The sequence below is a fragment of the Myotis yumanensis genome, unplaced genomic scaffold, assembly GCF_028538775.1.
Source record: "Myotis yumanensis isolate MYYU_CA2020_CCGP unplaced genomic scaffold, mMyoYum1.0.hap1 SCAF_1, whole genome shotgun sequence".
Classification (NCBI taxonomy): Eukaryota; Metazoa; Chordata; class Mammalia; order Chiroptera; family Vespertilionidae; genus Myotis; species Myotis yumanensis.
In genome coordinates, this window is record NW_027223752.1 from 42,539,028 (window position 1) to 42,566,460 (window position 27,433).

The 27,433-nt window shown below is 41.8% G+C and overlaps 1 protein-coding gene across 1 annotated transcript in view; it reads left to right on the forward strand.

Moving 5' to 3' along the window:
• The first annotated feature begins 22,517 nt into the window (after positions 1 to 22,517).
• Positions 22,518 to 27,433, forward strand: part of SLC35F4 (solute carrier family 35 member F4) — a 174,485-nt gene continuing 169,569 nt past the window's right edge. The window contains exon 1 of the mRNA XM_070403765.1: positions 22,518 to 22,645. Within this exon, the coding sequence (XP_070259866.1) occupies positions 22,543 to 22,645 (103 nt within the window). The 5' untranslated portion in view covers positions 22,518 to 22,542. The remainder of the gene's footprint in view (positions 22,646 to 27,433) is intronic.

The window sequence follows — 27,433 nt, forward strand, 5'->3', positions numbered from 1 at the left end:
GATGGTGAAAAATAATAAAAGGCTTATGTGCTTACATTAGAATAGAATAGGTGTTGAAGAGAAGACAAATGGTCAGTTCCTTGTTTACATAATACGTTATTTTTCTTTAGATGAAGCCTGGTAAGTCTGTCTTTCCCTGGAACTCTCAAATGGTTTCTTATGTTTTTTCAGGTCCTGTGAAGAAGAGGCTCAATTTCATGATTAGGTTAAGTTTCCCAAGTGGAACCATATAAACATTGAAATGATTGATTAGTTTTATTTAGCATTAGTTTTGGGGAAATGATACATTAATTTTTTATTTCCATGAATGTAAATGGTTTTGTTCTGAATTTGGTAAAAATTCAGCAATACATTTTAGAAGTTTGTTTATTGATGTATTTACAGAAAAATACACAAATCATATACAGCTCAACAAATCATTGTAAGGAGAACATGCCAGTGCAAAGTTGAGCACTTATACATATTTTATATAACTTTTTGTTATTGTTCTGCTTTTTTTTTTTACTTAATGTTATTTTATATAACTGGGCACTAATAGAGTCTAATGATCTCTTTCAAAAGTTATGTTATATATATATGTGTGTGTGTGTATATATGCATATATATACACACACACACATATATATTAGAGGCCTGATTCACAAAATTTGTGCAAGGGGCTTGGCCCTTGCAGCCACGGCTTTGGCCAGAAGGTTGTCCAGCTGTCCTGTCTAATTAGCATGTTATGCTTTTATTAATATAGATAATAGCTTGTGCAGTGTTTCTTCTCTTGTTTGCTACTTGAGTTTTTATCCTTTTGCTTTTTAAGTAGTCCTTTTAAAAAGACTGTTTATACAATTGACTTCTTTCTTTCTTCTGAGCTATTTTTCTGGAACATGAAATTACTTCTTCAAAAGTCATGAATTGTTTAAAGGCTCTTTTTACTCACTTTCAGATTGCTTGCTCTAATGTCAATGTATAGTACCTTGAATAATACTTATGTTTACCTGCACACTGATGGCAAACATTGGGTTTTATAATTTTAATTTTTAAAAAAATATATTTTATTGATTTTTTACAGAGAGGAAGGGAGAGAGATAGAGAGTTAGAAACATCGATGAGAGAGAAACATCGATCAGCTGCCTCCTGCACACCCCCTACTGGGGATGTGCCCGCAACCAAGGTACATGCCCTTGACCTGAATCAAACCTAGGACCTTTCAGTCCACAGGCCGGCGCTCTATCCACTGAGCTAAATCGGTTACGGCTATAATTTTAAATCTATATTATTTTGTTTCATAGGAGTTTACATGTATATATAAGAGACTTATTGTGGTCTATCTCCATCCATTATCTTCCTATGAGTGGGCTAATAAAACTGGCAAATTAATGCAGGACCATCTTCTACCTCTATTTAAGTTTGTGGGTGTATAATATAGTTAGTGTTAAGTTATTTGAATTTAAAATTAAACCATAGTACTTCAAAATTTTCATTAAAAATATCCTTCCACAGAGCTGCTAAAAAGTTCCCATAAGCAGGTTGCAGAAATCTGACCTGGGATTCTGAACTGATCAAAAGCATTTAGACTCATGACATTTTTTTTTCTATCTTCAAAAGATACAATACCATCCTTTGGGTGTCTTTTTTACTTTATATAGAAGAAGGGTAATGTAAACTAGATATAACCTATAATAAACTATTCATGGAACTTTCTGTTTTTACAAGTCAAATTTTAGAAGGCCACCTGTCCCCACAGGTTTTCAGGCTGTTAAAACCTTAGAGTGGGCACAGGGAGGAGATTTGCTATTTGTGGGAAAACGACGGGTCCCCATTCATCACTGGATGAATATGACTGGGGTCTATAACTTTTGTAAGAAAAAGAATACCAATCGTGGATACTACCTCTAATACCAAAGTGGTAAGCCAAGTCATTTTGTGTTGCAAACATTGCAATTCATGCTCAATCCCTCACTAGAGGCCGAGTATTGATATAATCAGTGTTGAAACTTCAAACGAATTGTTCCCGTAACATCTGCCAGGCAGGCTCCTCTCCTGCCAAGTGGTTCTGGGAGCGATGGGCAGGAGAGTGGAATTATTTTCGGCATACCTTTTAGCTGCCTGTAATGTGTTAATGGACTCGGTCGATAGGCAGCCATCCCCTTTGCATGCCTGTCTCGGCTGTGCAGCCAGAGTGCCACTCCTGGAGTCCTCGGGGAGACACGTGGAAAGGATGTGAAGGTGCTCTTCTTCTCATGAAACCAGAAGTGACACCTGACTAATGTGTCTAGACACAGATCTTCACCAAACGGGAAGCCCAGGTCCTGCCTCCCTTACGGCACGTGGGATTGCCGCAGGCTGTTCAGGCCACACTACACGTTCCTGACCCCTTTCCTCATTGACTAGAAGTGAAAAGGTGAAGGAAAAATGCACTTAGGGACACGGAAAACACCTCCTAAACTGACTTCATCTTAAAATGGATAAAATGTGAATAGTAAATGAATACATGGATTTTTGGAAAAAGATCCTCAGATTCATATTCTTGTTCATTTAAATTCTTGGAGTTCTTTTCAAAACTCTGTAAATTCGTTGTCTTCATTATAATATGTGTAAGAAACCATAAATTCATAGACCTTTCCTATAATAACCTAAGCACTATAGATCTAGAAAGCGTCTTAAAGCATTCAGTCCAATTTACTGTATTTATGTTATTATTTTGCTCTCAATCAGCCATGCTTGTGATAGAGTATAATCTCCATGAGGGAGGCGATTTGCCTAATTTACAGCAGTATTTAATCTGAATAAGAAAGTGCCAGGCATACAGTAGATGTTTTAATGAAATTTTGTTAAATGAATGAATGAACATCTATTTTTAAAATAAAAGGTACCATCTTAGTGCAGGCATCTCAAAGGGAACTTTAGTTTTCCCATTAGATCCATTGAGTTTTGCTTCATTTAATCTTTTTTGATGCTTACGGGAGTCAACAGGGGATGTGGTCTGTGGGGTTTTCACTGCATCAGAAAGATCCACAGTCTGGAAACACCAGGGACACAGTGATTGGATACATTCCCCTGATTTCGATCAGGCCCCAACCGCCCCGCTATCTTCATGGTAAACGGGTTTACCAGAGGAGCTGACCAACCTTCCCTAGAAAAGTGTTTCAATTGGTATTCGTCTCTCCTGCTTCTAACCTAGAACAATCCTGCGAAAACAGCTTGCTTGTTTCTGTTTGTTCCTTCGTGCAGGAGAAAAATAGAGTTTGTCCATATATTTTATATGTATATTTTTTGGGGAAACTGTTATCTTGGTCCTTCAATTTTTCTCTGCTAACATCAATCAACCATATTTACGGAGTCTCTGTCTCCAGCCCAGCAGTCTGATTTCCCATGGCTTTACGCCTTGTTTACAAGACCTTTGGTAACATTTCTCATTCTCTTCCGAAGCTCCAATTTGTTCACCGCTTGCTTAAAAGACGAATCTGCAAAGCTAGGCATGCAACAGCAAGTGCATTGGGAAAAGCAGCTTGTGCGCTGCTTTTCCAGGGAGCCCCAGGTTCCCCTTTATCCATAGCCAGGAAAAGGGATGTTGAGAAATGAAGCCTTCATGCAGATGTGGCAAGGGGAGGGGGTGACAACCATAGAGACAGGGTAAGAAACTTGATGCTTTCCAAAACTTCTCCTCTGGGCTATTTTTTCATATAAAATAAATAGCACCTTATAATCAAACTTTCAAAATATTGGACATTTTCTTGCATTATTAGTCTCTGCGTTAGAGAGTTATTGCTACCATTATGTGTGTAACAAACCATCCCCAAACTCAGAAGCTTATAGAATCAAGCTCTTACTCTCATGCTCAGGAGTCTGCAGGCTGACTATAGTCCATTGATTCAGCTGCTCCAGGCTGTCCCATCAGGTGGGTTTCTGTCTCCCCCACATGTTCTCTCATCCTCCTTGGGCCAGTTCTTAGGAAGAGGGACAGGAGTGCAGGAGGCGAGCATGTTGAAGGCTTCTGTTCGTGTGTCATCTGCTAATGTACTTTTGGTTCAAGCAAGTCACACGTCCAAGTCCAGTATCAATGGGGGAAGAGAAGGATATGGCACCCACCATAAGAGGAGGAAGGGAGTGAATATTTGCTGAACAGTAATCTGAGTAATCACCAGCCCATTTGATTGTAAAATTTACAAGGACAGGCCTTCTGTCTATTCTGCTCATCATTGTATTATCCCCAGGGCCCTGCGCATGCAGTGGCTCAATGAACATTAGTTGAATGAATGAATGAATGAATGAATGAGGAAGCCAATAATACAGATTGGGCAATAGCAAACTAAGAATAGTATTAATGGCATCTGAGGAGGATATTTTCTTTAAAACAAAAGCATGCATTTTAATAAAAGATATGTTAAAATGTATGACACAATTTGTACAAAGGTAACTGTAATGTGCACGCAAATATATTCCTGTGTCTTGTGTATTTGTCCCACTGTCAGCGAGTGTAAGAGCCACTCTTTTGACCTGATGACCCTTCCACACAGGATAAGCATGGGGGCCTCCTGCGACTCCCCGCGACTGCTGAGCCTGCATGACCCATGAGCCGTTCTGCCTGGAGCTGCCCTGACTGACCAGCCCAACCCGCCTGCTGAACATGAATCACCCGCTGCGATCGCTGCAGGCCACTTCCCAGGTTACTGTGCCCCACCAGCTGGGTCACACGGTTTGAAGCTGTACTTTAGGCTTCCCCGCTGTCTGCCGCAGTTAGAGTCAGCCAGGACAGCTCACGCTTCCGGACCTCCCTGCTGTGGTTGATCCTGACACCTGGCACCGATGGCGGAGCCCAGCTGCCGCATCACCTGCCACGGCTGGTGGCCCTGCTTGGGTCACGGACACTGTGGTTTCCCGCAGTCACTGATGAGTCGCCTTGGGAAGCCAAAGAGTTTATCGGGGCAGATCCACGTCTGGCTGTTAATAAAAGGTTGAACTATCTTAAATTTGCTCTGGATGGAAAGTTCATGCAGAGTGTAAGTTTGGGGCAAGCAATTTGTCTGTCCTGTTCAACATTATCCTTCCAGTGAGCTGCACAAGGCTGGCTCATGACTTACACAGGGTGAGGCAAAAGTAGGGTTACAGTTGTTTCTCTGGAAAATAATGCAATAGTTAATGAAGAATAATGCAAAAATAAACTGTTGCATGTACTCACAACTGTAAGCCTACTTTTTGCCCACCCTGTTTTCAGTTAGTATTCTGTGAATGTATGAACCGAAAGCCTATGCATTCTCCAAATCGTATTTAGCTTTACAATAAAATGTTTAATATGCTATAATATGATGTTATCAAATGAGTGATACTTTAAAATGAAATACATTTTGCTTTCAGAGTTCTACATTTAGAGCAGTGACTGGCATATAGTAGATACTATACAGTATTTGATAAAGTAGAATAGTTCAAAACAAGCATGAAGTGACTTCCCTGTTTTTTCCGATTTGGAACCAAGTACAAATAATCTAACTTCTGTGCCATGACTCCCTCTTCTCCCCTCAGAGAGATCCTATCACTAATATGATGTTAATGATGACGATGACAACAATAAGGTAATAATGACATCTAGGACTTATTGAGCATTTACCATGCAGCAGGCACTGTGCTAAGTGTGTTGCATGCATTATATCATTTAATTCTTAAAACAGATGGATGAGGTGGAGCATATTATTATTACCTTTTATCAAAGGAACCCATGGCTCTCTCAGATAGAAAATGATGAAGCGGTGTTTCAGATTTTAGTGTCCGTGCCTTTCAATGCTGTTTCCAACAAGGAAAGGGCTGTAGGTGGAAGTCCTCTTCAGTCCTTGTTGAGATGTTGATATCACGTGCTAGCTGAAAGAAGTGACAGGTTGTTTTGTTTTTTTAATATATTTTATTGATTTTTTACAGAGAGAAGGGAAAGGGATAGAGAGTCAGAAACATTGATGAGAGAGAAGCATCGATTAGCTGCCTCCTGCACACCCCCTACTGGGGATATGCCCTTGACCGGAATTGAACCTGGGAACTTTTAGTCCACAGGCTGACACTCCATCCACTGAGCCAAACCGGTCAGGGCAGTGACAGGTTTTTTAAAAATGCCTCTGAAAACTCATCTTTTCTGTCTTGAGAGAAAGTAATTGAGGTCTGTGGCCTTTTAACATGTTTTTTAGTAGTTTGGCCTGAACTCCAGAAAGAACCCAAATGTCCTTTCCTCTGAGGTCCTCCTTGGCTCAGACTGTCTTAAGCAAGTATGAAGAGAGATGATAATATCGTCCACAGTGAAGTTAATGAAGCACATTGGTTCTTCTACAACCAAGAATTCCAGGGAGGACTTTTTAAAGAGTTTCACTGAGATGCCAGAGGCTACGGTGTCTCTTGGGTCAAAGAATCTACACCATCAGCATCCCTGAGAGGCAGTAGAAGATGTGACTTCGTATCGCTCTAGGGAAGGGGATGTATTGAGGTTCCCTCCCGAGAACGCTGCCCAGAAGGGGCTGTGCACAGGCTGACAGCAGCTCTGCTAATCCTCCGTGCCTCTGACACTTTCCTGGATGGATTCCGTTGCTGAGCTCTGTAAGCAGCAGTTCCCTTGAGAACAGGGGAGAGAAAGGGGCCCGAGCTTACAGCTCTCTGATCTCCGTGAGACTCCTCACGGAAATGATGGGGTGCTCATCCTTCAAGATGACACCTGTGAAAGCCACATTCATCACTCACAGAAACGCTGTCCAGTCAGGGGGCAACGTGGGGCTCTGTTTTCCTGTTCTCAGCCTTAGCAGACGGCACACTTACCCAGGTGATATAATAGCATCTGCTTATCAAGGTCAGTGGGACAGTTGGGAGAACACTGTGTATCACCTGTAGAACAGTGACCAGGCCTAACTCTACCATTTAGAGAGTGGGGCAAGTCTCCTGGGCCCAGAGAGCCTGAATGTAGCCCAAGGGGCTTGCCTCCCTCCCTTCAAGGTCACCTTCCCTTACTGTACTTGATGAAAGGGGTTGTCAGTTCCTCTGGGTGGCCCTTAACCTGGCGCTTAACATCTTAGTCAGCATTACCCTGTTTTCTGCTCAAAATGACAGGACCGTGTGCCTCCCTCCATCGGAACCTGCTCCGCAGTGCTGTTCCCCCAGGAAAACAATAATTCCCTTTACTACTTTATCCTTAAATTACCCACAGAGCCCCTAACTGAAGGCTGCTGCGTGTACAGACTTTTAGCGATGGTTTTTGGGCAACAGGGGTTTTGTGTCCCACAGCACAGCATGAAACAATAACACTGGAAATGGAAAAACAGGCGACTACTGAAGAACACGCTATTCTGAAGTGTCTTGACCATTTATAGGGAATATTATTTTGGCTTCCTTACCTTGTTGGGGGTCTGCTCTCTTCTCTTCTCTTCTCTTCTCTTCTCTTCTCTTCTCTTCTCTTCTCTTCTCTTCTCTTCTCTTCTCTTCTCTTCTCTTCTCTCCTCTCCTCTCCTCTCCTCTCCTCTCCTCTTCTCTCCAACTTCTAGATGAACCTGCAATACCCAGTTCACTCTGCCTTTATTATGCCTTTATTATGCCTAGTAATTTAGTTTTCACATCTCCCTTCTTCATCCCAAATAGTTCTTGACCTGCTTTTGTGTGAGCAAAAGCTTAATAAGTAGTTTGGCTAGAGACAAGGCCTTACACGCAGGCCTCTACCCTCAACTATATAAAGAATGAGCAGGAACTTTTAAGTCACATTTCCCTCCTTAATATGGAAAGGGTCAAATTCTTTTGGAGGACCCCTTTACCGGTTTGGGTAAGAGAAAAAAATGGTGAGAAAATATATTAATTTCCACTTTCTTTCTATGTCCTTCCTGCAATCTAGAAGAAGCTCCCAGGAATAAAATTGTATCCCCTACCTCTGAGTTACATTAAGATGTTGACTTTAAAAAATTCCTACTTAAGCTTAGGGTAGAGATAAACCTTATTGAGGATATTACTGATTCTAACCAATTCTGGAAAGAAATTCTGCCAACAATGATATTAGCAAACGCGAGTGCAGCAGTTATTCTGTGCCAGGCATTGTTGTAAGCATCTTCCAAACTTATTTATATCATACAACAAAACCATTATCTGTGTTACCTGGAATACATCCCCAGTATTATCTGTGTTACCTGTAATGTATCACTTACATTACAAAGGTTCAGTGTGGTCCAGCTGACTTGTCCATGGTGACATAATTGATGACTGGTTGCGCTGGGCAGACTGGGTCCAAAATCTGTTCTTTAACTTCCGCATGATATTGACTTTCATACAAACAGAAAAGGATTGTAAGGTGTGTTTGGGCAGGGGATCTTCAGTTCTCCACACAGATCACTGTCTCTGTATATATTGTAGAAGTGAAACACTTTCTGATGGAAAAGAAATGTCAGAAAGTAATGAATAACAATTGCATATCGAATGAGCTGTTTTTGAGAAAACATGTATTTATGCCCAATTGTATCCTTTGGAAAGTCTTTGGCCTTCCTATTGTCTATGATATCCTCACCAAAGCATAGAGGGAGAGGAGTTTTCCAACACAAAAGGTCACAGATTCTTTGCTTTGCTGAAACTTGATTGATCATTTAATAATTGTTTCCATGAACCTGGAGAGTCAAGGGCGTAGGGCACAGTATTATTTGTTATTTTGTGCTAGTCACAACAACAAAACACTCTTTATATAAAATCTCAAAACTTTAAGAACTGCATTCCTGATTTGCCAGGGTAAACAATAGGTGCTTAAAGAGGTTCTCTCTTTGCATTGGCATGCTCTAGGTAACACATGAGGCTCCATGAAAAGAAGTGGCTCCTCTTGTTATGTATTTTTACAAAACTTGTAACACTAAAATATCTCCTTTGGAGGGGTGGTTTAATGTCAGTATCTCCTGGGTGAAAGGAAACTAAATGTTAAAGAGTTCCCAATCCATTTTGAGCATTTCCACCAAATTGTGAACTCAGTGGAAATTTGGAGATTATACCACCAGAGGGAGTGGGATTACATTTTTAAAATATCGTAATCCCATCACTAAACACTGCACTGGTTGATTTAGTGCTACTGTTAAAGGTGATTTCATACATGATTAAAAGCCAAAATCTGTCGAGGAAGAACAGATGCTCTGATACCTTTGACGCTGTATAATTGGATTCCTGAAACGAAGAAGTTCCTGGAAGAGCTGTTGTCAGTGCTCTGATATAAAAGACTTCAGGGGTTTGTCACTATTATCAGAATGTCAAGGAAGTGCTAAAGTGGTAGCTAAATTTAGAACACTAAGTGGGGGGGAGAGGTAATGGGGAGATAAGGACACATATGTAATACCTTAATCAACAAAGAAAAATAATCATGTCTTACAAAATATCTACTATCAGAAAAAATAGCAAAAACATATTAAGAGGAAAAACAAAACATAGTACTGCATATACATTTTATCCTAATTTTGTAAAATTCATGTATAAAAAGCACAGACAAGGAAAAAATAATTGAATTATCTAAATGCTAATAGTGACTATCTCTGTTAGTGAGATTATAAGCTATTTTTATCATGTTTTATAATTAAATAAAATTTAAAAGAAAAAAATATAAAACCAAGAAAAGCAGTTAAATTGTAAAAGAACCTGGAACTATAATTGGAAGTTATTTTCATCCACTTTTGTTTTTAATGCTATCACCTCGCTTGTTAGATGGAGAAATTTTCTTTCTTTTTATATATGTGATTCCAAAGTTCAAAATTAATTAGAGCTTGCAAATAACACAGACAACCAAATAAAATTCTACCTAAAAATTTAGAAAGAAATAGATGATCCTAGAGAGACTAAAAGGAAAATAGCTGAAATGAAAGCATATTAGTTCATTCAATGGGGTCCAGGAAAGAAAATGGTCAAGTTAATATAAACCTGATTTTCCTCTTTGCCATCTCAATCCTGTTGCACATTAGAATCACCAGAGAAAAAAAATTAAAATACCAATGATGAGCCCCACCCAAGATAATTAAATAAAAACTCTGAGGATGGAGATTCAGTCAAAACAGAGAACCTACTAAAAATTACATCAAAAGTATTAAGTCTACTTAAATGATGTGGTTATTTGTGCCCTGTGTGTGAGTTAGTTAACTTTTTTCTCTTTTTCGCTTCCAGAATTCAATTCACCCTTTTCCATCGAAATTAGAAGGTCCCTCCCAATTCCAGGGCTTAAAAGCCTAAAACGACAATAGTACTTCGTTTCAGAGGTTCAATGCTCAAATGACAATGGCATTTTAAGACTATGTTCTCCTGGTGCTGTAACTGTTGAGTGACCTGGCTACTGAAGAATGACCACACATGTAGTTAGTGACAAAGTCAGGATAGAATCTAGGTCTCCTGACCTTTCCTGCTGTTGCATGATGAGATGAGGTTCTCAAACCAATACTTTCCTGAGAAGTACAATGTCAAATACCTTGAAAGTGTAGTGTAAGCTTGGAATGTAAGTTTGATAACACTCACTTCAAAGTTTTCCCCACACTAAATTTATGATAATGTTTGAAGGGTATAAGAGGTTGGGGCCTCAATCGCCATACATCATTGTTTAGGAGAGAATCATGACTTGTTTAGTGAGGGATATTTTGACCCTACCTGGATGGAGGTGGCAGAGGTGGTATGTGCTCCAATGTAGGCATGAGTGCTGTCAACATTCATTAGACAATGTCAAAAATACCTAGATTTATTGCCTGTTAAAGAAGGTAAATGGATCTTCTTTTAAGAAGTAACCCAGAATATTTGGCTACAAGGACTTGTCTGTCATAACCAATATCAATCGATCAATCAATCATGCAGATATTCACTAAACACTCTGTGTCTGACACTAGGCTATCCATTGGGAATACAGTGAACAAAAACAGAGCCAGGAGATGCCCTTGTGAAGCATACAATCTATGAGGGAGACAGACAAATAAAGAGGGCTTTTCTGAAGAAGCGGCTTCTAGCTGAAGATGTGGAGAAAAGGGCACAGACAAAGGCTGGGGCAAAGGATTGGGGGATAAAAGGAACAACAGCACATTTAAAGAGCCAGAGGTGAGAGAGAGCATGACTTTTTCAATAATCTCAAAGAAGTCCATTTGAAACAGCTGGAATGAAGGGAACCGAGAGTTGCTGGAGATGTAGATGGAGGCCAAAGTCTGTATTCAACAATTAGGGGTATGGAATTCATGGTAAGAGCCCCAGGGAGCCTTTCAGGCATTTAAAGCAGATGTTTGTTCTAGAGAAAGTGGACGGGCTGTGGTTTGGAGAATGGATTAGAGTAGGGCAAACCAGTTTGAAAACTGTGTGGTAATCCAGGTTAAGAGGGGGAATTGCCTGGCCCTGGGAATGAAGAATGAGAGAACAAGACCAATTGGGAGCTACTATCTACAGGATTTGGTGATGTCTAACAGTTTTCATTTGAGAGAATAAGCATTTGTGAGACTGAAGGATAGATATGCCTGAGACTCCAAACTTTGATTTGGGGCTAGTTGAGAAGTATAAGAGGGTGCTGCATTTGAAGTGCATTATCAGTGTGATCCTACTCAGTAGTGCTTTAACAATGCGCCATCAGGCTATATGTTTTTGAATCTTCCTGTGGATGTGCTTCAGGCTATTGTTTAGAATGTTGCATGGAATCCTCCTTAGGAACATCCTGAAAAATCCTACTCTGAAGGCACACACCAAACGACTGGTGCTTCTCCTGACTTGTGAGCTCTGACTGTGATGAGCAATGACAGGCCCACACCTTTCTTTTTGGTTGGTGTCTGGAAAACCCCAAGTCAAATTATTTCTGCTTTTACAAAGTGAATTAGGCCTTGTGGCACTTACTGGCCTCATTCTGGCTTCATTTTCTGGTTTCTATTTTTAATTTGACTTTCTTCCCAGCTCTATAGTTGGTTATTATTATTATTTTAAACCATGCAATGTAGTATATTTATAAACCACTTCAATTTTTTTGGAGTGGAATTGAGTATAAGTAATTATTATAATATAAAAAGAACTTCTTTGTGCCAGACAATTAGGAAGCTAATTTTGGAAATATACTCCTAAGTGTTTAATTGTGAATTTGAAATTTAGAATCAAGTTGTTTTTTTTTAAAATCTAAGCGTTTCTCTTCACTTAAGAAGCAAAAACATGCATTTCTTAATCCTCTTTCCTCGGGATTATAGCTTGAGCATCACCAACTTCTTCCTTCTGAGTGAAGCAGAATTAGTAGTGTTTCTGTATTTGTAAGGAGTAACTTATCTTGTAAATTACAGTACTTCTGTAATTTTTCATATGCAAGAACATGAGTATTTTCAAAGCTTCATGAAAAAATATAAATGTGGTTATATTAGATTAGTGGTGTTCAGAGTCACAGAAATAACAACCTCTTTCCTTTCCTTCAATAGCCAGGCTCTGAACTACATACTAGAAATATGGATTTAAAAGATTTATTCTTGTCCCAGAGAAACTAGAAACCTAGGGTAGGGGGAGAGGGAGTCAACTGTATCTTCACTCTGCAGGGTAAGTGCCACCATTGGGGTAAGCACAGTGAACGCCTTAACTTTCCAGGGCTCCACTTTTTGTCTTGGTTGTGAAAACAGCCCTGCTAAGTCAAACTCACTGCATTTCCTTGTTCTGTGTCTCACGGTACCAGTGTTATGCAGACCCAGCTTGTGTGGGTGTCTGACTTCTTGCTCCCATTTTGAAGTCAGAAGGTTTGGAATTGTATGTTATGCTGCAGCTTCTATTCAGACAAAATCTCATCATTGCGGGTAACCTTTTAATGCCAGATTTTGCTTAATGAAGTTACTTCTACCACTACCTCTGTTAACCTAAAATTGGAAGATTGCATTGCTGATCTGGATTCAGGGAATTCTATTAAAGGATAGATTCTGCAGAAAGGAAATTCTCATCTAGTATCTGATAAATCTGTGTAGCAACATTAGCATTGACTTACATTGGTGGATGTGATAGAAATTAAAAAAAATGGCAACAGTGTTTTTTGCACAATCCCATCAAGAGGCAGAATCTATTTTCACCCCCTTGAATCTGGGCTAGCCTTGCAACTTGATTTGGTCAAGAAAATATTGCAGAAACAATATAGGACTAGTTCTGAATCTGGGCCTCAAGAGGCCTGCCTTGCAAGCTTGATTCTCACTCTTGGGACTTTACTGCTGTTTTTGAAAAAGCCTGGGCCAGCCTGCTGGATGATGAGACATGTGGTCCAGTCATCTCTGTCTCCCATGCACTAGAGATATGAAAGAAACCATCGTAGACTATTCAGTACCCAGTGGACTCATCTGCTGACCACAGATGCATGATCAGCCAAGCCTGGATAGACCAGTAGAACCACCCAGCTGACCAGTAGGTCATGAAAAATAATAAATGGTTGCTTATTTTAAGCCACTAAGATTTGGAGGTGTTTGACATGCAGTAAAATCCAGATAGTAGATGAGTATTTTGATGTTACTGCAGTGGAATGCAGGTGCTAGTGAACTGCAGAGCAGAGAAGAATGAGTGAAGGAAGGGAGTAAAAGAAAAAGGAAAAAGAGTAACATGCACTCACCACCTTCTATATGCCCAGTTGATATTTCTTTAAAACCTAAATCAATAAACAACTCTCCTGAACATTATAGTAGGAGATTACACATAAAGGAGGAGGTTCAAACCACCTAATTAATTATGATTGCCAAAATATTTGTTAAAATGAGCCCATGATATTTATAGCAGTAAATTTTAAAAATATAAGGCCCATAATAAGAAAATATATAATTCTATTCATTTACTCACAGCTAAAGAGAATATACATCCTTTGTTTATTTTGTCTTCCCCCTACTACCCAAAAGATGAAGGGTAATGTTTCAATTCAACTGGATACCAAATTGGATAAGTAGCCAGGTCCCAATTATACCAGAAATATAAGTCATATAATCTCTAGAAAACAGACTTCTTCTTGGGTTTCAATTTAATTTAACAGAGCCCTTGCTGGGTGTCCTTTCTGTCTGCTGAACTCAGGGTTCAGCTAAGGAAAAAGAAAGAAGAGGGAGAAGAAAAGTGCATGATCTGATTAGGAAGGGTGGGTGAAGGGATGGAGACATCGGATAGATTTGATCTGATTTCAGAAAGCCACATAGAAGGTGTCAGGGAAAGGATGATGTACTGAGAATGTAACCAACTTACCCATGAACCTTTGAACCATTGACATAGGCTCTCTAGCCTCAATTTCCCAGTTTGCATTGGGTAAGTTGTTAACTTTCTGTTCTAGAGACAAGCCAACCTATCCGGCCTGAGTGAGAGTTTGTGCCTCACACCTTCTTAAAAATAAAAATGATCCTAGTTCTTGATGAAAGGTTTTATTTATTACAATGATTCTTTCAACCCTTACCATGTTTTGATAGTTGGGTGTGTGCCAGTCCCTGCCAGTGAAAGACCCAGGTATTGTGTGGAAAAGACCACACATGGTGGGAAGAACTCTGGTGGGGTAAATACCTGACCCTCTAGGAAGGGGCGGTGCTCAGAGAAGACTACCCAGAGGAGAAATCCCTTTAGAAATAGCTGAAGGATGAGCTGCAGTGGCCAGATGAAGAAGCATTTGTTAATTTTCAAACTTGTCTCCCCCTCCCCCCTTTACATGGAAGGCAAGAAGAAACTGAAAAAAGAGGCAGGGGACTCCACATTGGTAGGTGGCAGGTTCAATAATCAAGGCTTGATTTGGGTGACCACAGGACCAATAGATCTTTGCACCTGCCCAACCAGAATCTTTAAAGTTTATATGGAGGCCATAACTGGGTTCAATCATGTATATCATTCAGATGGTCTCAAAAACACATTCCTCTCCCAAGGCTGTATTCTTAAAAATGGCTCCAGCCGTGGGAATGGTGGGCAGACCCTACATTCCAAAGACAGGGGAGAGGGTGGGGAGCCTTTGATTGCCCAGGTCCTGCGCTCAGGTCAACCGGTGGTCACCTCCTCCAACAGCCTTGTGACAACTATCCAAGCATGAATGGTCTTATCACTTAGCTCCACTGCATAGAACCAAGTGTTACTTATGCCCAGATAACTGTGCACTTTGAGTACTTTATTAGCTTAAGAATTTGAGGATTTCAGGACTATTATGAGATGTTACAAAATGTTTATGTACCCGTTGTCATGGAGTCCTGCTTTATAATTTAGAAGAACATGGAGAGCCAGAAGAATTCGAGACCTTTAGTCAGACTTCATCACATTCACAGGAAAGGAGACAATTGTAATCACAGAAGAGATTAATGTGCAGGCAGGTGGCACTCTCCAGCACATTGCACACACAGACCTAGCTGCACTGGAGAATAAAGGGCTAGAAGAGGTTTCAGGGTTTGGAGTGTGTGTGTATTCATCTTGAGGTTAATAAAACCATATCTCAGGAAGTTTGGAAAATGAAAGATTATTCATAATCCTATTCCTCTAACAATCACTTTTTGAATTTTGAATATCTTAACAACCTTTTCCCTAACAATACAAAGGCACGTTACTGAGTTGACCATCCTTACAAGACTGACTGATCTGGCCAATTGCTCTGTCTTGTGGGGGTCAGGCTGCATAAGTGACAACTTTTCAGGGGAGTCTGTTCAGCTCCTTTCTCCCAGGATCACACGTTTGTCCGCATTACTTCTGTCCCTTGCACGTTCGGGTTGCACATGCTCGATCCAAGCAGGTGCACTTTCATGTCTCAGCATCAACAGGGTAGCCCTGGGGCAGGAGGCTGGAGGTGCATGGCATTGGCAGGATGTGAGGCGCTGCCTGGCTGGGTGTGTGGAAGTCCATGGGAACCCACACAGAGTTGGTCACTGCAAAGGTGAAACTGGAGGAAGTGAATTGGAGCATAAAAGGTCTTGATGCAACCTTTTACCTTCTCTCTTGAAAGATGGACTCTTTCTGGTAAGTTAGGAGCCTCTTCTAAATCAGCTGGGGAGTCGGAAAAAAAAGGGAAGACAAATATCCACTTCAGTACTGATGGTCTGCATTTTTTCAAGTTATTTGAAGAGCAAGTTTTATTAAAGGGTATCACTGACACTGAAAATAATGATGAAATAAAACCACATGAACATATTTCTTGCAAATTAATCGTTCTTGAAGCTAAAGGCAAAGTCATTCTTGAGATTGCTTTTGGCAGTAGTTATTCAAGATGTAAATGTATTGAACATCTATTCAAGGCTCTCTGTCTTATTGATGAGTTTTAAATTTTCCGTCCTCTCTGATTTTTTCATACCACCCATCATGTTTCTTTCCAACAATTTATTTTGTTTTCAGTGTTGTTTATTGATAAATTGCTGCAGGAACTGCTGATACTTAAATATGCATAATACAGCCTTGAAAACAAAGGATAAAGAGAATAAGATTTGAAAACTAAATGTAGTGTTATGAAAGAAATTCAAACTCCTTTTGATTTTAATTTTTTAGTAACTTTATTTTTTATGTGTCAAGGTCATCTTGAACGTTGATGGTCGTCCTGTCAGAAAGAGAATTCCTAGTGTCATGTATCAGCTCTGGCCAGGATAAGATAATTGTTTTGTTCAGAACTAGAATCAGTCACATGGCCCTCACATAACCACAAGGAGGCAGGAGGTGCAATCCCGTGGTCTGCCTGAACTGCGGGAGAAACGTAAATGCATATGACCACCACAGCAGGTTGGCATTTTCAAAAAATCTTTATTGTTGAAAGTATTACATATGTCCCCTTCCTCCCCCTATTGACCCCTTCTACTCCACTCCACAGCCTACTCCAGACCTTCACCACCTATGTCCATGGGTTATGCATACAAATTTTAGTTGATCTCTTCCCACCCACTCATCCACCCCCACCTTCCCTCTGAGATTTACAGCTTGGCATTTTTAATAGGTAACGTTACAGAAGCCTTGTATGATAACAATATGCAGTAGGTTTGAGGTTGTGAGTGCATGGTGTTTTTAGATGTTTAAATTATAGTCTTATTTGTAAAATGAATATACAGCTGGTTTGAATGTATAATCACCAACAAACAGGGCTGCTCAAAAAGGTTATAAAATCTTTATTAGCTTTATATGCTATGAATCTTACTCTGAGCCCCTGTCCCTTATAGGAATAGTGAGAAATTCAATCTCAGTATTTCCGGGACTCTCTGTTGCAGGGTTATGCAGTCAGGATCTTCAGCTAAGCTCAAGCATCATGGAGACATTCTGGTCTTGAGCCCCCGGTCACTGTTGAGATGTACACTAGTCAGGCTCACATTCCATCCCTCTGGGCCAGTGGCTCTGCTGCCTGTGGGCCAAGCATGGGGGCACCAGAATCTCTGCTGAGGTTGGGAAGCCCAGGGGTAATGGCTCAGTCTCCCTCAGGACACCACACTGTGATCCCTCTGAGGCCACTCCACTTCTCTGGGACAGTGTCATCTAGCAGGACCCAAGTCCTTCCCATGCCTGCGGACCACCAGCCTTTGTCCCATTCTCAGTTTGAAGCAAACACTCTCTGCTCGCAGGTCTTCTCAAAGAGAAGAACTGCTGACCCTCGGCAGCTTCTCTTTCCACAAAACCCTTAAATTGTGCAGCTCACCTGTCTCATTGGCCTGCCAATGTGGTTCCAAGATCTGCCTCAAGTGATTATTGCCATGGTTGAAAGGATTAAAGGAGACTTTCTAAAGTGATTGCCACAAAGAAATTCCTAGTAATGTGAATGAAGTGTTAAAGTGTGAATTAACTTTAGTAATAAATAATGGTCAGGGCAGGGGTGGAGTGGGAGAAGAAAATGAATTTTTGTTGCGTACCTACTATGTGCCAGACCTTGGTAAGGTATTTTCATATATTATCTCACTTAACCACCACGACAACACTATTATGAAGAGAGTATGAGCCCATTTTACAGAGGAGAAAACTGAAGCTCGGAGAGTTCTGTGCATGCATAAGTCAAAACAATAATGGTAGCTAGCTTTTATGAAGCTTATTATATGCCAACCAGGGTTATAAGCTCTTTATGAATATAAACTCATTTAATCTTCACAATAGTTCCATGAGGTAGGTACAATAGCTACAATATTCCTATTTTACAGATGAGAAAACTGAATCATAGAAAGTTCAGGAGACTTACCTAAGGTCATACCCCTAGAAAATGGTGAGATTTGTCCCCAGGCAGAGTGGCTCTAAAGTTTATGATCTAAATCACTGTGTTATATGACTGAAGGAGAGGGAGGAGAAGAAAAGAGAAGAAGGGAGTTACAGAGGGAGGTTGGCAAGAGAGAGAGAGAGAGAGAGAGAGAGAGAGATAGAGAGAGAGGTTGAGGTTATAAATAATTTCTAGAATTTGAGTGTATTCTTTGAAATTAAGACTTTCTCCAAAGAGGTTCAATGCATTTCCAGAGTTGGGCCTCAGAAACAGTACTCAAATGAAGTCTGACTTCTTAGATACGGAGTGCTGAGCTCCCAGCCCCTTTCAGTCCTACCATGAGCTGAAAGGTAAATTAACAACAACACCTACCATTGCCTAAGGTTGGGATCAAAAAGCAGTGTCAGCATTCCACGTAGGCAGCTGGTTACTTGGCGGTTGAATACTCAGAATGGCTTTCCTGAAAATAGAATATGAAGACCATGTATTTCTTTTTTTCTTCCAAGATGTCAGTGCTTATCACCTTGTTGGCTAGGTGCCAGATGCTTTTAAACACCAACTGTGCAAACTACGTGGGGTCAACTCTTTATAAATAGTGTCGATGATTGTACAAAGCAAAACCTGGCCCTTTGGTATTAAAGCTTAAAAATTCTTGGCTCTCCAAACAGCCAAGTTCCTCTTGGCTCAAGGAGGGAGGTACATTATATTAGTTTCCCAGAGGGGAAAAAAAGGTCATATTATCTTCTTTCAGCATCTGTCATTGGTAACTCCAAACAGGTGGTTGAAAAGACTCAATCCCCAGATTTTCTGACTCCTAGTTGCTAATCAAAGTAAGGAAGACTAGATTGCATGGATCTTATTTTACTAACCCTTCCAAAGTATAAAGGCGATGTGGTATCCTATGACAGACTATCTATCCTGGAATAGAATTTATACCCAGTGATCATATTTAGTTTCTAATGTTATTACTTGGTATAGTTTTTTTCAGCATCAGACACAAATACTGTGACTATCACATGAGCTATTTTGTAAATGATTTGGCATTTTTTACAACACAAAGAGCTCAGTTCTGTATACTCAGTATAAATATCTAATCTGACTAGAACAGACTATCAAAATAAATATGGTCCAGATATCAAAAGTCCCTTGAAACCATAGACAGCTGCCCAGTGCTTACTGTATTAAAAATATTCCTGTGAAGTTGCATATAAACCAAATTTTTGTAGGTCAACTTATGATTTATGTAGGAAATTGATTTACTAGGGAAATTGGCCATGTAACTCTGGCTACTATAGGGAACCATTTTGTTAATCGAATAACTACCTTCACTCTTCATTTGTTTAATTGTATTTTTCCTTATTTTTCAGGATAGGTTTGAGGCATATTAATAATTTACATTTTGTAAACTGGAATTTTTGTATTTGCACTTGTCAAAACTGGTAGACTGAAGCAAACATATAAAAATGTTTTTTAAAATTCTCCTCTCAAAACACTTTCTATAATTTTTAATCTAAAATGACATTTGAAAGGCTAAAAACACTTTTATCAAATGTACCAAAGAGTCCTCATCACTAACAGAAATTTGCTTTTTAACGTATAATTGTAGAATTTCGATTTCATTTAAAAAAAAGTGTGCCCTAGAGCTGTCAGAGGGGAGATGGGTGAGGGTTGGGTAAGAAGGGTGAAGGGATTAAGCAAGAAAAAAAAAAAAAAGAAAAATTCATGCAGACAACAATAGGGTGATTGCCAAAGGGGTTGGGGGTGGGGAGAGGTAAAGAGGGTAGAGGGAATAAATGGTGATGGAAGAAGACTTGACTTGGGGTGGTAAACACACAATACAATATACAGATGACGTATTGTAGAATTGTATAACCTGAAATCTATATAATTTTATTAACCGATGTCACCCCAATAAATTCAATGAAAAATAAGAAAAAAAGTGTGTCCTAGAGTATAGCATCTGCTTGAATTTACTGTTTTAGTCACCCTATTATAGATGATTACAGAGACATTTGTAAATGCTCTGCCATTTTAAAATTAATTTCTAGGTCGGTCTGAGAATTTTTATAATTTCTTTTAGAAACATAGACTCTCATGGGTATAATATTTACTTTTCTTAAAAATATGTTGAATTTGCTGTTTGTGTGAATGAAATCCAGTTAAATACATTTCCACTTACTCTGGAAATTTCTGTAAACAAAGCAAAACTTGGGAAGAAAGCAAGAACTTATATAACAAGTATAATTTAGAATTTACATATATTAATTATGGTAAGATAAATTATAAACATTAATAGGACAAAGCCACTTGTCTTTAAAGTCTCTGTATATTTATATTACTGTTACATTAGAAGGCTTTTGCTTAAATTGTTTTTTAATTTTTTCTTATTGAATTTATATGTTAATATGCTACTGATTATGATGTTATTAAAACACATATTAGATGTAATATAGGCAAATTTGTTTTACAGAAACTAAATAAAAAAGACATCGATTAATGGGATCAACCCATTTTACCATGTACAATGCATACATTTTATATAAGGTTTGCCACAGAAATAAAAATAATAGAAGTTTGCTGAAAATTGCTTCAGGTGTGTGTGTGGGGGGGAGGGGGCAGGCAGTGGAAATGTAGAGGCATTATCCTTTCATTTTTGCTCTAAATGCTCAGCTCCCCACCATTGCATAGAGTTGCTTTTTCCTTTAACTTTATTTTGACCTTTTACTTCCTTCGACCCTTCCATCTTTCCTAGCCCAGAAGGCAGGTGTGGGAGGAAATTGGTTTCATTATGACCTTTCTCCCAGGCACAATTGTCTCAAAATCACTCCACTCTCAGGAATCTGTGCTAGGCTTTGTGTCCAGATAAAAACCCTTAACACATTGTGAAATGTAATACTGCATTTTATTTATTTATTTATTTATTTACTTACTTACTTATTTATTCCCCCTCCCCCTTGGCCTCTCCCAGCCCATGTAATACTGCATTTTTACATGTTTACACCTATTCATCTTTTTTAAAAAGTTTGCATATTTCTTCCTTCTGAAGGACCCACACACAACATGGAAAATGCTTGAAGGCAGAATGGTGTGATAGATTCATTGGCGGTTTCGGAGGGGACACTGAAGACCACATGCTTTTATTCCTCCCCCCTTTAGAAATGTGAAATCTGGCAGGGATGTCTGCAGCTGGCTCTGGATGGAAGGTGGACATAATGACCTCTAAGCTGATGAGCTGACACCCCACCCCACCCCACCCCCTCATACACCTTTAGTTTCTGAGATGAATCGCTGAAGATTATTTTTCAGGAGCTGTGACTGCAAACCACGAATGCAGAAATCATCCCACTGCTCTCTGACTAGCCGGTGGGTTTCCTGCCAAAGCAGAGTCACAGCCGAGGGGAGGAGGGGCGGGTGCTCACTCTGAGCACGGCCTCAAGGACGTTCTGGACTCGGATGGAAAGTGTGGAGGCTGTAGCTAAAACTTTCCCCGGCCCAGATAGTCACAGTTAGAAGGGCTTCCCCCTGATTGTTCGGCAGTAAAGAAGAGAATCGTCTCTCCTCGGGGCCTTTGGAATGGCAAAATAAACATGCCGTGCGCAGGCAGCTGCGTCTCCCGAGCCTGAGACGTTTTCGTTGGGAGGATGGAGGGCCCCTGGCCCGGACGGTCAGACCTTCGTGGTGGCTTGATCTCTTAAAGTCCTTGTGTCCATAATACCTGGATAACCACTCCATGCACCACCTGCTGGGCCTCATTTTCTTTTCATGCCCGACTATAAGACGCTGTCCTTTGGGCAAGTTTCAAGAACTGATGAACGCTCAGGGTGTAGACGTTAATCTTGCACATCAGCCTGGCCCAGATGGTGTAGGCGCCCCCGGGATCACCTCTCCTAGCGACAGTGTGCATCTCTCCGGTGAACAGCCCTTTCCCCACTTGAATCTCTCTCCCGCCCCCGACCCCACCCCTCCCCGCTGAGGCCCTACCACCATCTCACCCTCCCCTCCACTCACCCTTCCACTCCCCTCACCCTTCCACTCCCCTCACCCTTCCACTCGCCTGGACCAAACACCCCTCAGTCAGGTGGGTCGGGGGATGTCTACTCTTCCGGGAAGGGGCGCAAAAGGGTTAATGATGAGAGTCGGAGGCCCGGTGGGGCGCCCACACCCGCCCGGCCGCGGTGGGCGTCGGAGGTGAGGGGGCGCTGTTCGGGCAGCGATGCGCCGGGCGGCGGGCGGGAGAGCTGCCAGGCTGACGGAGAGGACGGCCGGAGTGGGGGCCGCCGCCGCCGCTGTGATGCGGAGCCGGTGCTGCGCCGGGCGGTGCAGTCAGAGCCCGGGCGCCAGAGCACCAGCTGCAACCTCGGCACCGGAGGCGGAGGCGGCGGCGGCACCTGCGCCAGCTCCCGGGCCCCGCGCTGCCCTCTCCGCCCCGCCAAGCCCGGGGCCGCCGCCCGGCGCTCTCTATGGATGTCAAGGCGGCCCCCAACGGGGTGGCCACCATCGAGGACCGGATCTTGCGAATCACCGGCTACTATGGCTACTACCCGGGTTACTCCAGCCAGAAAAGTAAGACGCCGTGGGGCTGCCCTGCTCGAGGCGCGGGGACGGGGGGAGGCGGGAGGGAGCGCCGTCCGGACACCTGCAGCCTTGCTGCGCCGCGGTTGCCACAGGAGCCACTGGGTGAACCGTATGTGCGCTGTCCTCGGTGCTGAACCATGGAAGAGACATGGGGGCCCCGTGGTTCGCTCCTAGGAGTTTGCAAACAGTCGCAGCCTTCGGGGCAGAGGCGCGGAGGGGACCGGGTGAGCTCTCTAGACGGCCGGCGGCCCTTCACCCCTGGCTTATTTACGACCCGCGGAGATGAACATGGCTGTTTACTTAGCGGGAAGTCAGCCCTTGGAGCTGTATTCTCCGAAAGCCCCTACTGGGTGTCGGGCTGCGGGCGGGGTGCCTGGTACGCAGGTGGATAGGTTCGGGGGTGGAGCCAGCCGGGCGGCGGGTCCAGACTTGGGTTCTGGCGCCCGCTGGGTCTGCCTGCTCTCTCCGGCTTGCGGAGACGTAGCCAGCGCGGGAATTACTCCGGTTAAAACGCCTTTGGGAGGGTCTCTATCCTGGGCAGAGCCAGAACCTGCTCAGGTCTCGGAGTCCGGAGTCCCGGAGCTGGGAGCCAGAGACCCGGGCACACGACGGGGGCGGGGGCGGGGGAGGGGCGGGGGCGGGTAGAGGCGCGACAGGGCCACCCGACCGCGCTGTCCTCCGCACGTCGCGGCTTCCTCTGAGCCCCATTCTGTTCGGTACCCACTCTCTTCTGGCTAAACAGGTCCTGCGGCGCGGGTGCTTTCCCGGTTCCCGAGCAGTTTTGAGGGGAGGGAGATGAGGTGCGCTCTACTCCGGCCCCCTCCCCCAACACACAAACCCACTGGCTGTATGTACTGGGATTAGTTCTGCCAAGCGACCGAATTGGAGCTCGCTTTTTGTTTCTCTCTTGGGGGAGTAAGCTGCGGCTTAATTCCCATGCAAGTGGGGTTTCACTTTTTCTCTTTCAAGGCATTTCTGTCGCAATGGATGGAGCTTAATTTATGTTTTTGCTTACTTTTAACCAGAAGGCTTGGAAGCTCCTGGAAGCGTTTCTGAGTTGTATTTTTCTGTGACATTTTGGGGTACAAGCAACATTGCAGTGCATCTGAAGCAGACAAACCTTGACCCATAACCAGAAAACACTTTTTTTTCCATGTAACTTTCTCCCCCACTATGCCCCATCTCTATTGAATAATAATTCGACAGCTTTCTTCCATGGGCTGTCTTTACACAGATATTTTCTATTTTAATATTTCATTTGGCTTCAGGAAAGGCCTATCGGATTTGGATGGTTTCTGTCTAGTAGCTGTTTTTAGCATTAGAGGCTTACATTATTCATTTTCCTACAAAAGTAATTATATAGTGTTAGAATTTTCTGGAAAGAAAATAACATACTGTGGAATGCGGTTTGAAGTCTTTGTACTATAGTCTCAAAAACTCATCCCTCCCCCCCCCCCCCCATTGGCAAAGGGTTTCTTTTTTAACCCTAGACACTTAAGTGAAGGCACTAGGATACCATGTGGAGGTTCTGTAGATGTCACCCATGAATATTTTAATTAGGAACCATGGATTTTGGCTTCTTAGAGAATGTAGAAGCTATCTGTGAAATTACAAAACTCAGGGTAGTATATTGTTATGATTTGTATAACAATGGAACTTTGGTTAATAAAAAGAACAAACAAAAAAGGATACTGGAAAAGTGACATTTTAAATAAAGACATGTTCATATTATCTTTTCGTACTTGCTGAAATAGGGACACAGTGTTCCATTTGCCCTACAGTAACAAGACAAAAAGAGGGATGGGCATTGGCCAAGACAGTAACCGAAGCTAAAAGGGATAAAGATGGGTTTGGCATAGTTATTTGGGATGGGCACTTAACCTAAGTTCAGGCCACGGAGTTCAAACAGTGAAGGCAGAGAAACTCACAAGGAGAGAGAATTGCATGATAGTCAAATGACTTTTAGGTTTCTTGTGCTTTCAGAGGTAGAAAGAGATTGCCATTTTGCACTGTGAAAGAATAGGAGAGGAGAGAACTGGAAGAAGGCCAGGCAGCCGAGCACCATGAAATAATCCAGCCCTTAATTCAGGCTTTAACTAGTAAACAAACACATTGAAGCAAACCAATACAATATGGTCAACTGATTTAGCTATTACCAGGAATGATCAACAGCTTGGGAGATGTCTGTGGGGATATATTTATGAAAACACGGTGGTGAGGAATATATAATATGTAAAGGCAAGGTGACTTTCCGGTTTTCTGACTGCTCGTGTATGAGGCCTTAAAGATGGGATGCTCTCCTGATACCCATGCTGTTTACCTTTTTAGAAGTAGGTGGGGACTCACCTGAGAATATGCATCAATGATCAGCTTTGTGTTAGTGCATCCTGATGCCACCCCTGCCAGTCAGGAAAATGAGTACTTGTCCAGAACAAATTCTAGTAGTCAGGCTGATATAAATTACATATATTTTATTCTGATACATATAAATGGTACGGAGATGATTAAAGCACTTGTCTAGCCTGGAGTTACTTATGGTCTGCTAAGGGAAATAGATCCTTCCTTCAACAGGTGTTAATTGAGCACCTCCTATATGCCAGGAATACATCAGTGAACAAAACAGACCAAAGTATTTTCCTTTTTAGAACTTAAGTTCTAATGGGAGCAGACAGACAAATAACAAACAAATTATCTAGCATATTTCAAGGTGGTAGCTGCTTTAAAAAACTACAACAGGGTAAAAAGGATAAAAAAAAATTCTGAAGGGGGTAGTGAATGTAGCAATTTTAAATAAGATGGTAATATAAGGCCTCACTGAGGAGGACACAATTGAGCAAAGACCTGAAGGATGCGAGGGAGTTAGCCATGTGGGCATCGGGAAGATGACATTTCAGGCAGAAGAAACAGCCAGTGCAAAGCTCCAAGGTGGAGGATACCTGGCATGCTAGAGAAAGAGCAAGGAGGCCTGCACGGATGAAATGGGGTGAACAATTGAGGAAGTGGTTGGAGATGAGGTCACTATGGATACAGGGACTTAGATGAAGCAGGGCCTTACAGGCATTGTAAGTCCTTTGGCTTGTAAGTCTTTGCAGGGTTTTGACAGAGGAGTGATGTGATTGGACTTATCTTTCAAAAGGACCAATTTGCTCTACTGGGGCAGGGGTGGAAGCAGAGAGAGTAGTTAGTATGTTTTTGTATGTTAGTATGTATTACTTGGGTGAAAGATGATCATAGTTTGAATCAGAGTGATAGCAGTAGAGGTGGTCAGATTCTGGATGTACTTGAAATTAGAGCCAATAGAGTTTCCTGATGCATTGGATATGGTATCTGCAAGAAAGAGAGGAGTAAAAAGTGATCCCATCTTTTCTGATTGGACCAAGTTTGAATTGCCAGTGGCTGCAGTGTGGAAGGCTTCAGAGTAGAGAAGTTTAGGGGGTTAGAAGCTAAGGATATCATTGATAACATTTTGGGAAGGTTAAGTATAGTTGGAGATATTGAATAAGCCTGGAGATGTCTGAATGGAGATATAAAGTAGAGATTTTCCAGCATTTGGATGCTATCTAAAGCCTAAGACTGATGAGATCTCCAAGAAAAGAATTATACAGAGAAGAGAAGAAGAGCAAGGACTGACCTGAGGGGCACTCAGACATTGAGAGATTGGGGAGAAGAAGGGAATCATTAAAAGAGACCAATAAATACCACAGGATCTCACTCATTTGTGGAACATAGAGAACAACATAGACTGATGAACAGGGACAGATCCAAAGACAGAGAAACAGCGATCAGACTATCAATCCCCAGAGGAAAAGTAGGGGAGGGTGGGGGTAAGGGGAAGAGATCAACCAAAGGACTTGTATGCATGCATATAAGCCAAACCAATGGACATGGACAACAGGGGTATGAGAACATGAGTGTGGGGGGGGGGGAGGTTGGGGGTTAATGGGGGGATGAAGACACATTTGCTTAACCAATAAAGAAATTAAAAAAAAAGAGAGACCAAGAAGGAGCTCCCAGGGAGGTAGGAGGAAAACCAGGAGCTGTGATACCCTAGAAGCCAGAGAAGGGTTTCAGAGGGAAGGAGTTAGCTGAGACCTTTAGCTGAGTGCAGAAAGGTCAAGTAAAATGAAGACTGATAACTGACCATGGATTTGGCAGTGGGGTGTCATTGGCTACCTTGACAGAGCAGGTAAAGTAGTATAACATGGATTAGAATGTGTTTAGAGAGAATTAGAGGAAGGAATTGGAAATGTGAGCATAGACAACTCTTCAAGGGTTTTTGTGCAAAGGGGAACAGGAAGAAATGGGGATAGTAATGTTAATAAGGTTTTTGTTTTTAAATGGCAGGTATAACAGCATATTTGCATGCATGTGAGAATGATTCAATAGAGAAAGAAAACTAGTGATGTTGGAGAGATAGGGTATCACATTTAGTGCACAAGGGAAGGGACATTGCTTTACTTTAGATGGATATAGGGCAGAGTGTGTGGGTGCAGGTTCTGGAAGATGGATAGCTGAGATGGTGGGAGTCTGTTGAGGTTTTCTTCTTGTTGCTTTAGTTTTCTCCAAATAGAAAGCAAGGTCATCTACTGAGAATGAGCATTTGGGAAGTTGTGATAGGGGTTGGAGGAGAGAGAAGGCGTGAATAGTTAAATAAGGAGAGTGTACAAACTGGGGAAGTACAGTAAGCTTATCTGGCTGCCTTAAAGAGCCCACTTAAAAGTTTCTGGTCACAAATTTAAAGTGAAACTAGCCACTAGGTTGCTGTATTCATGGACA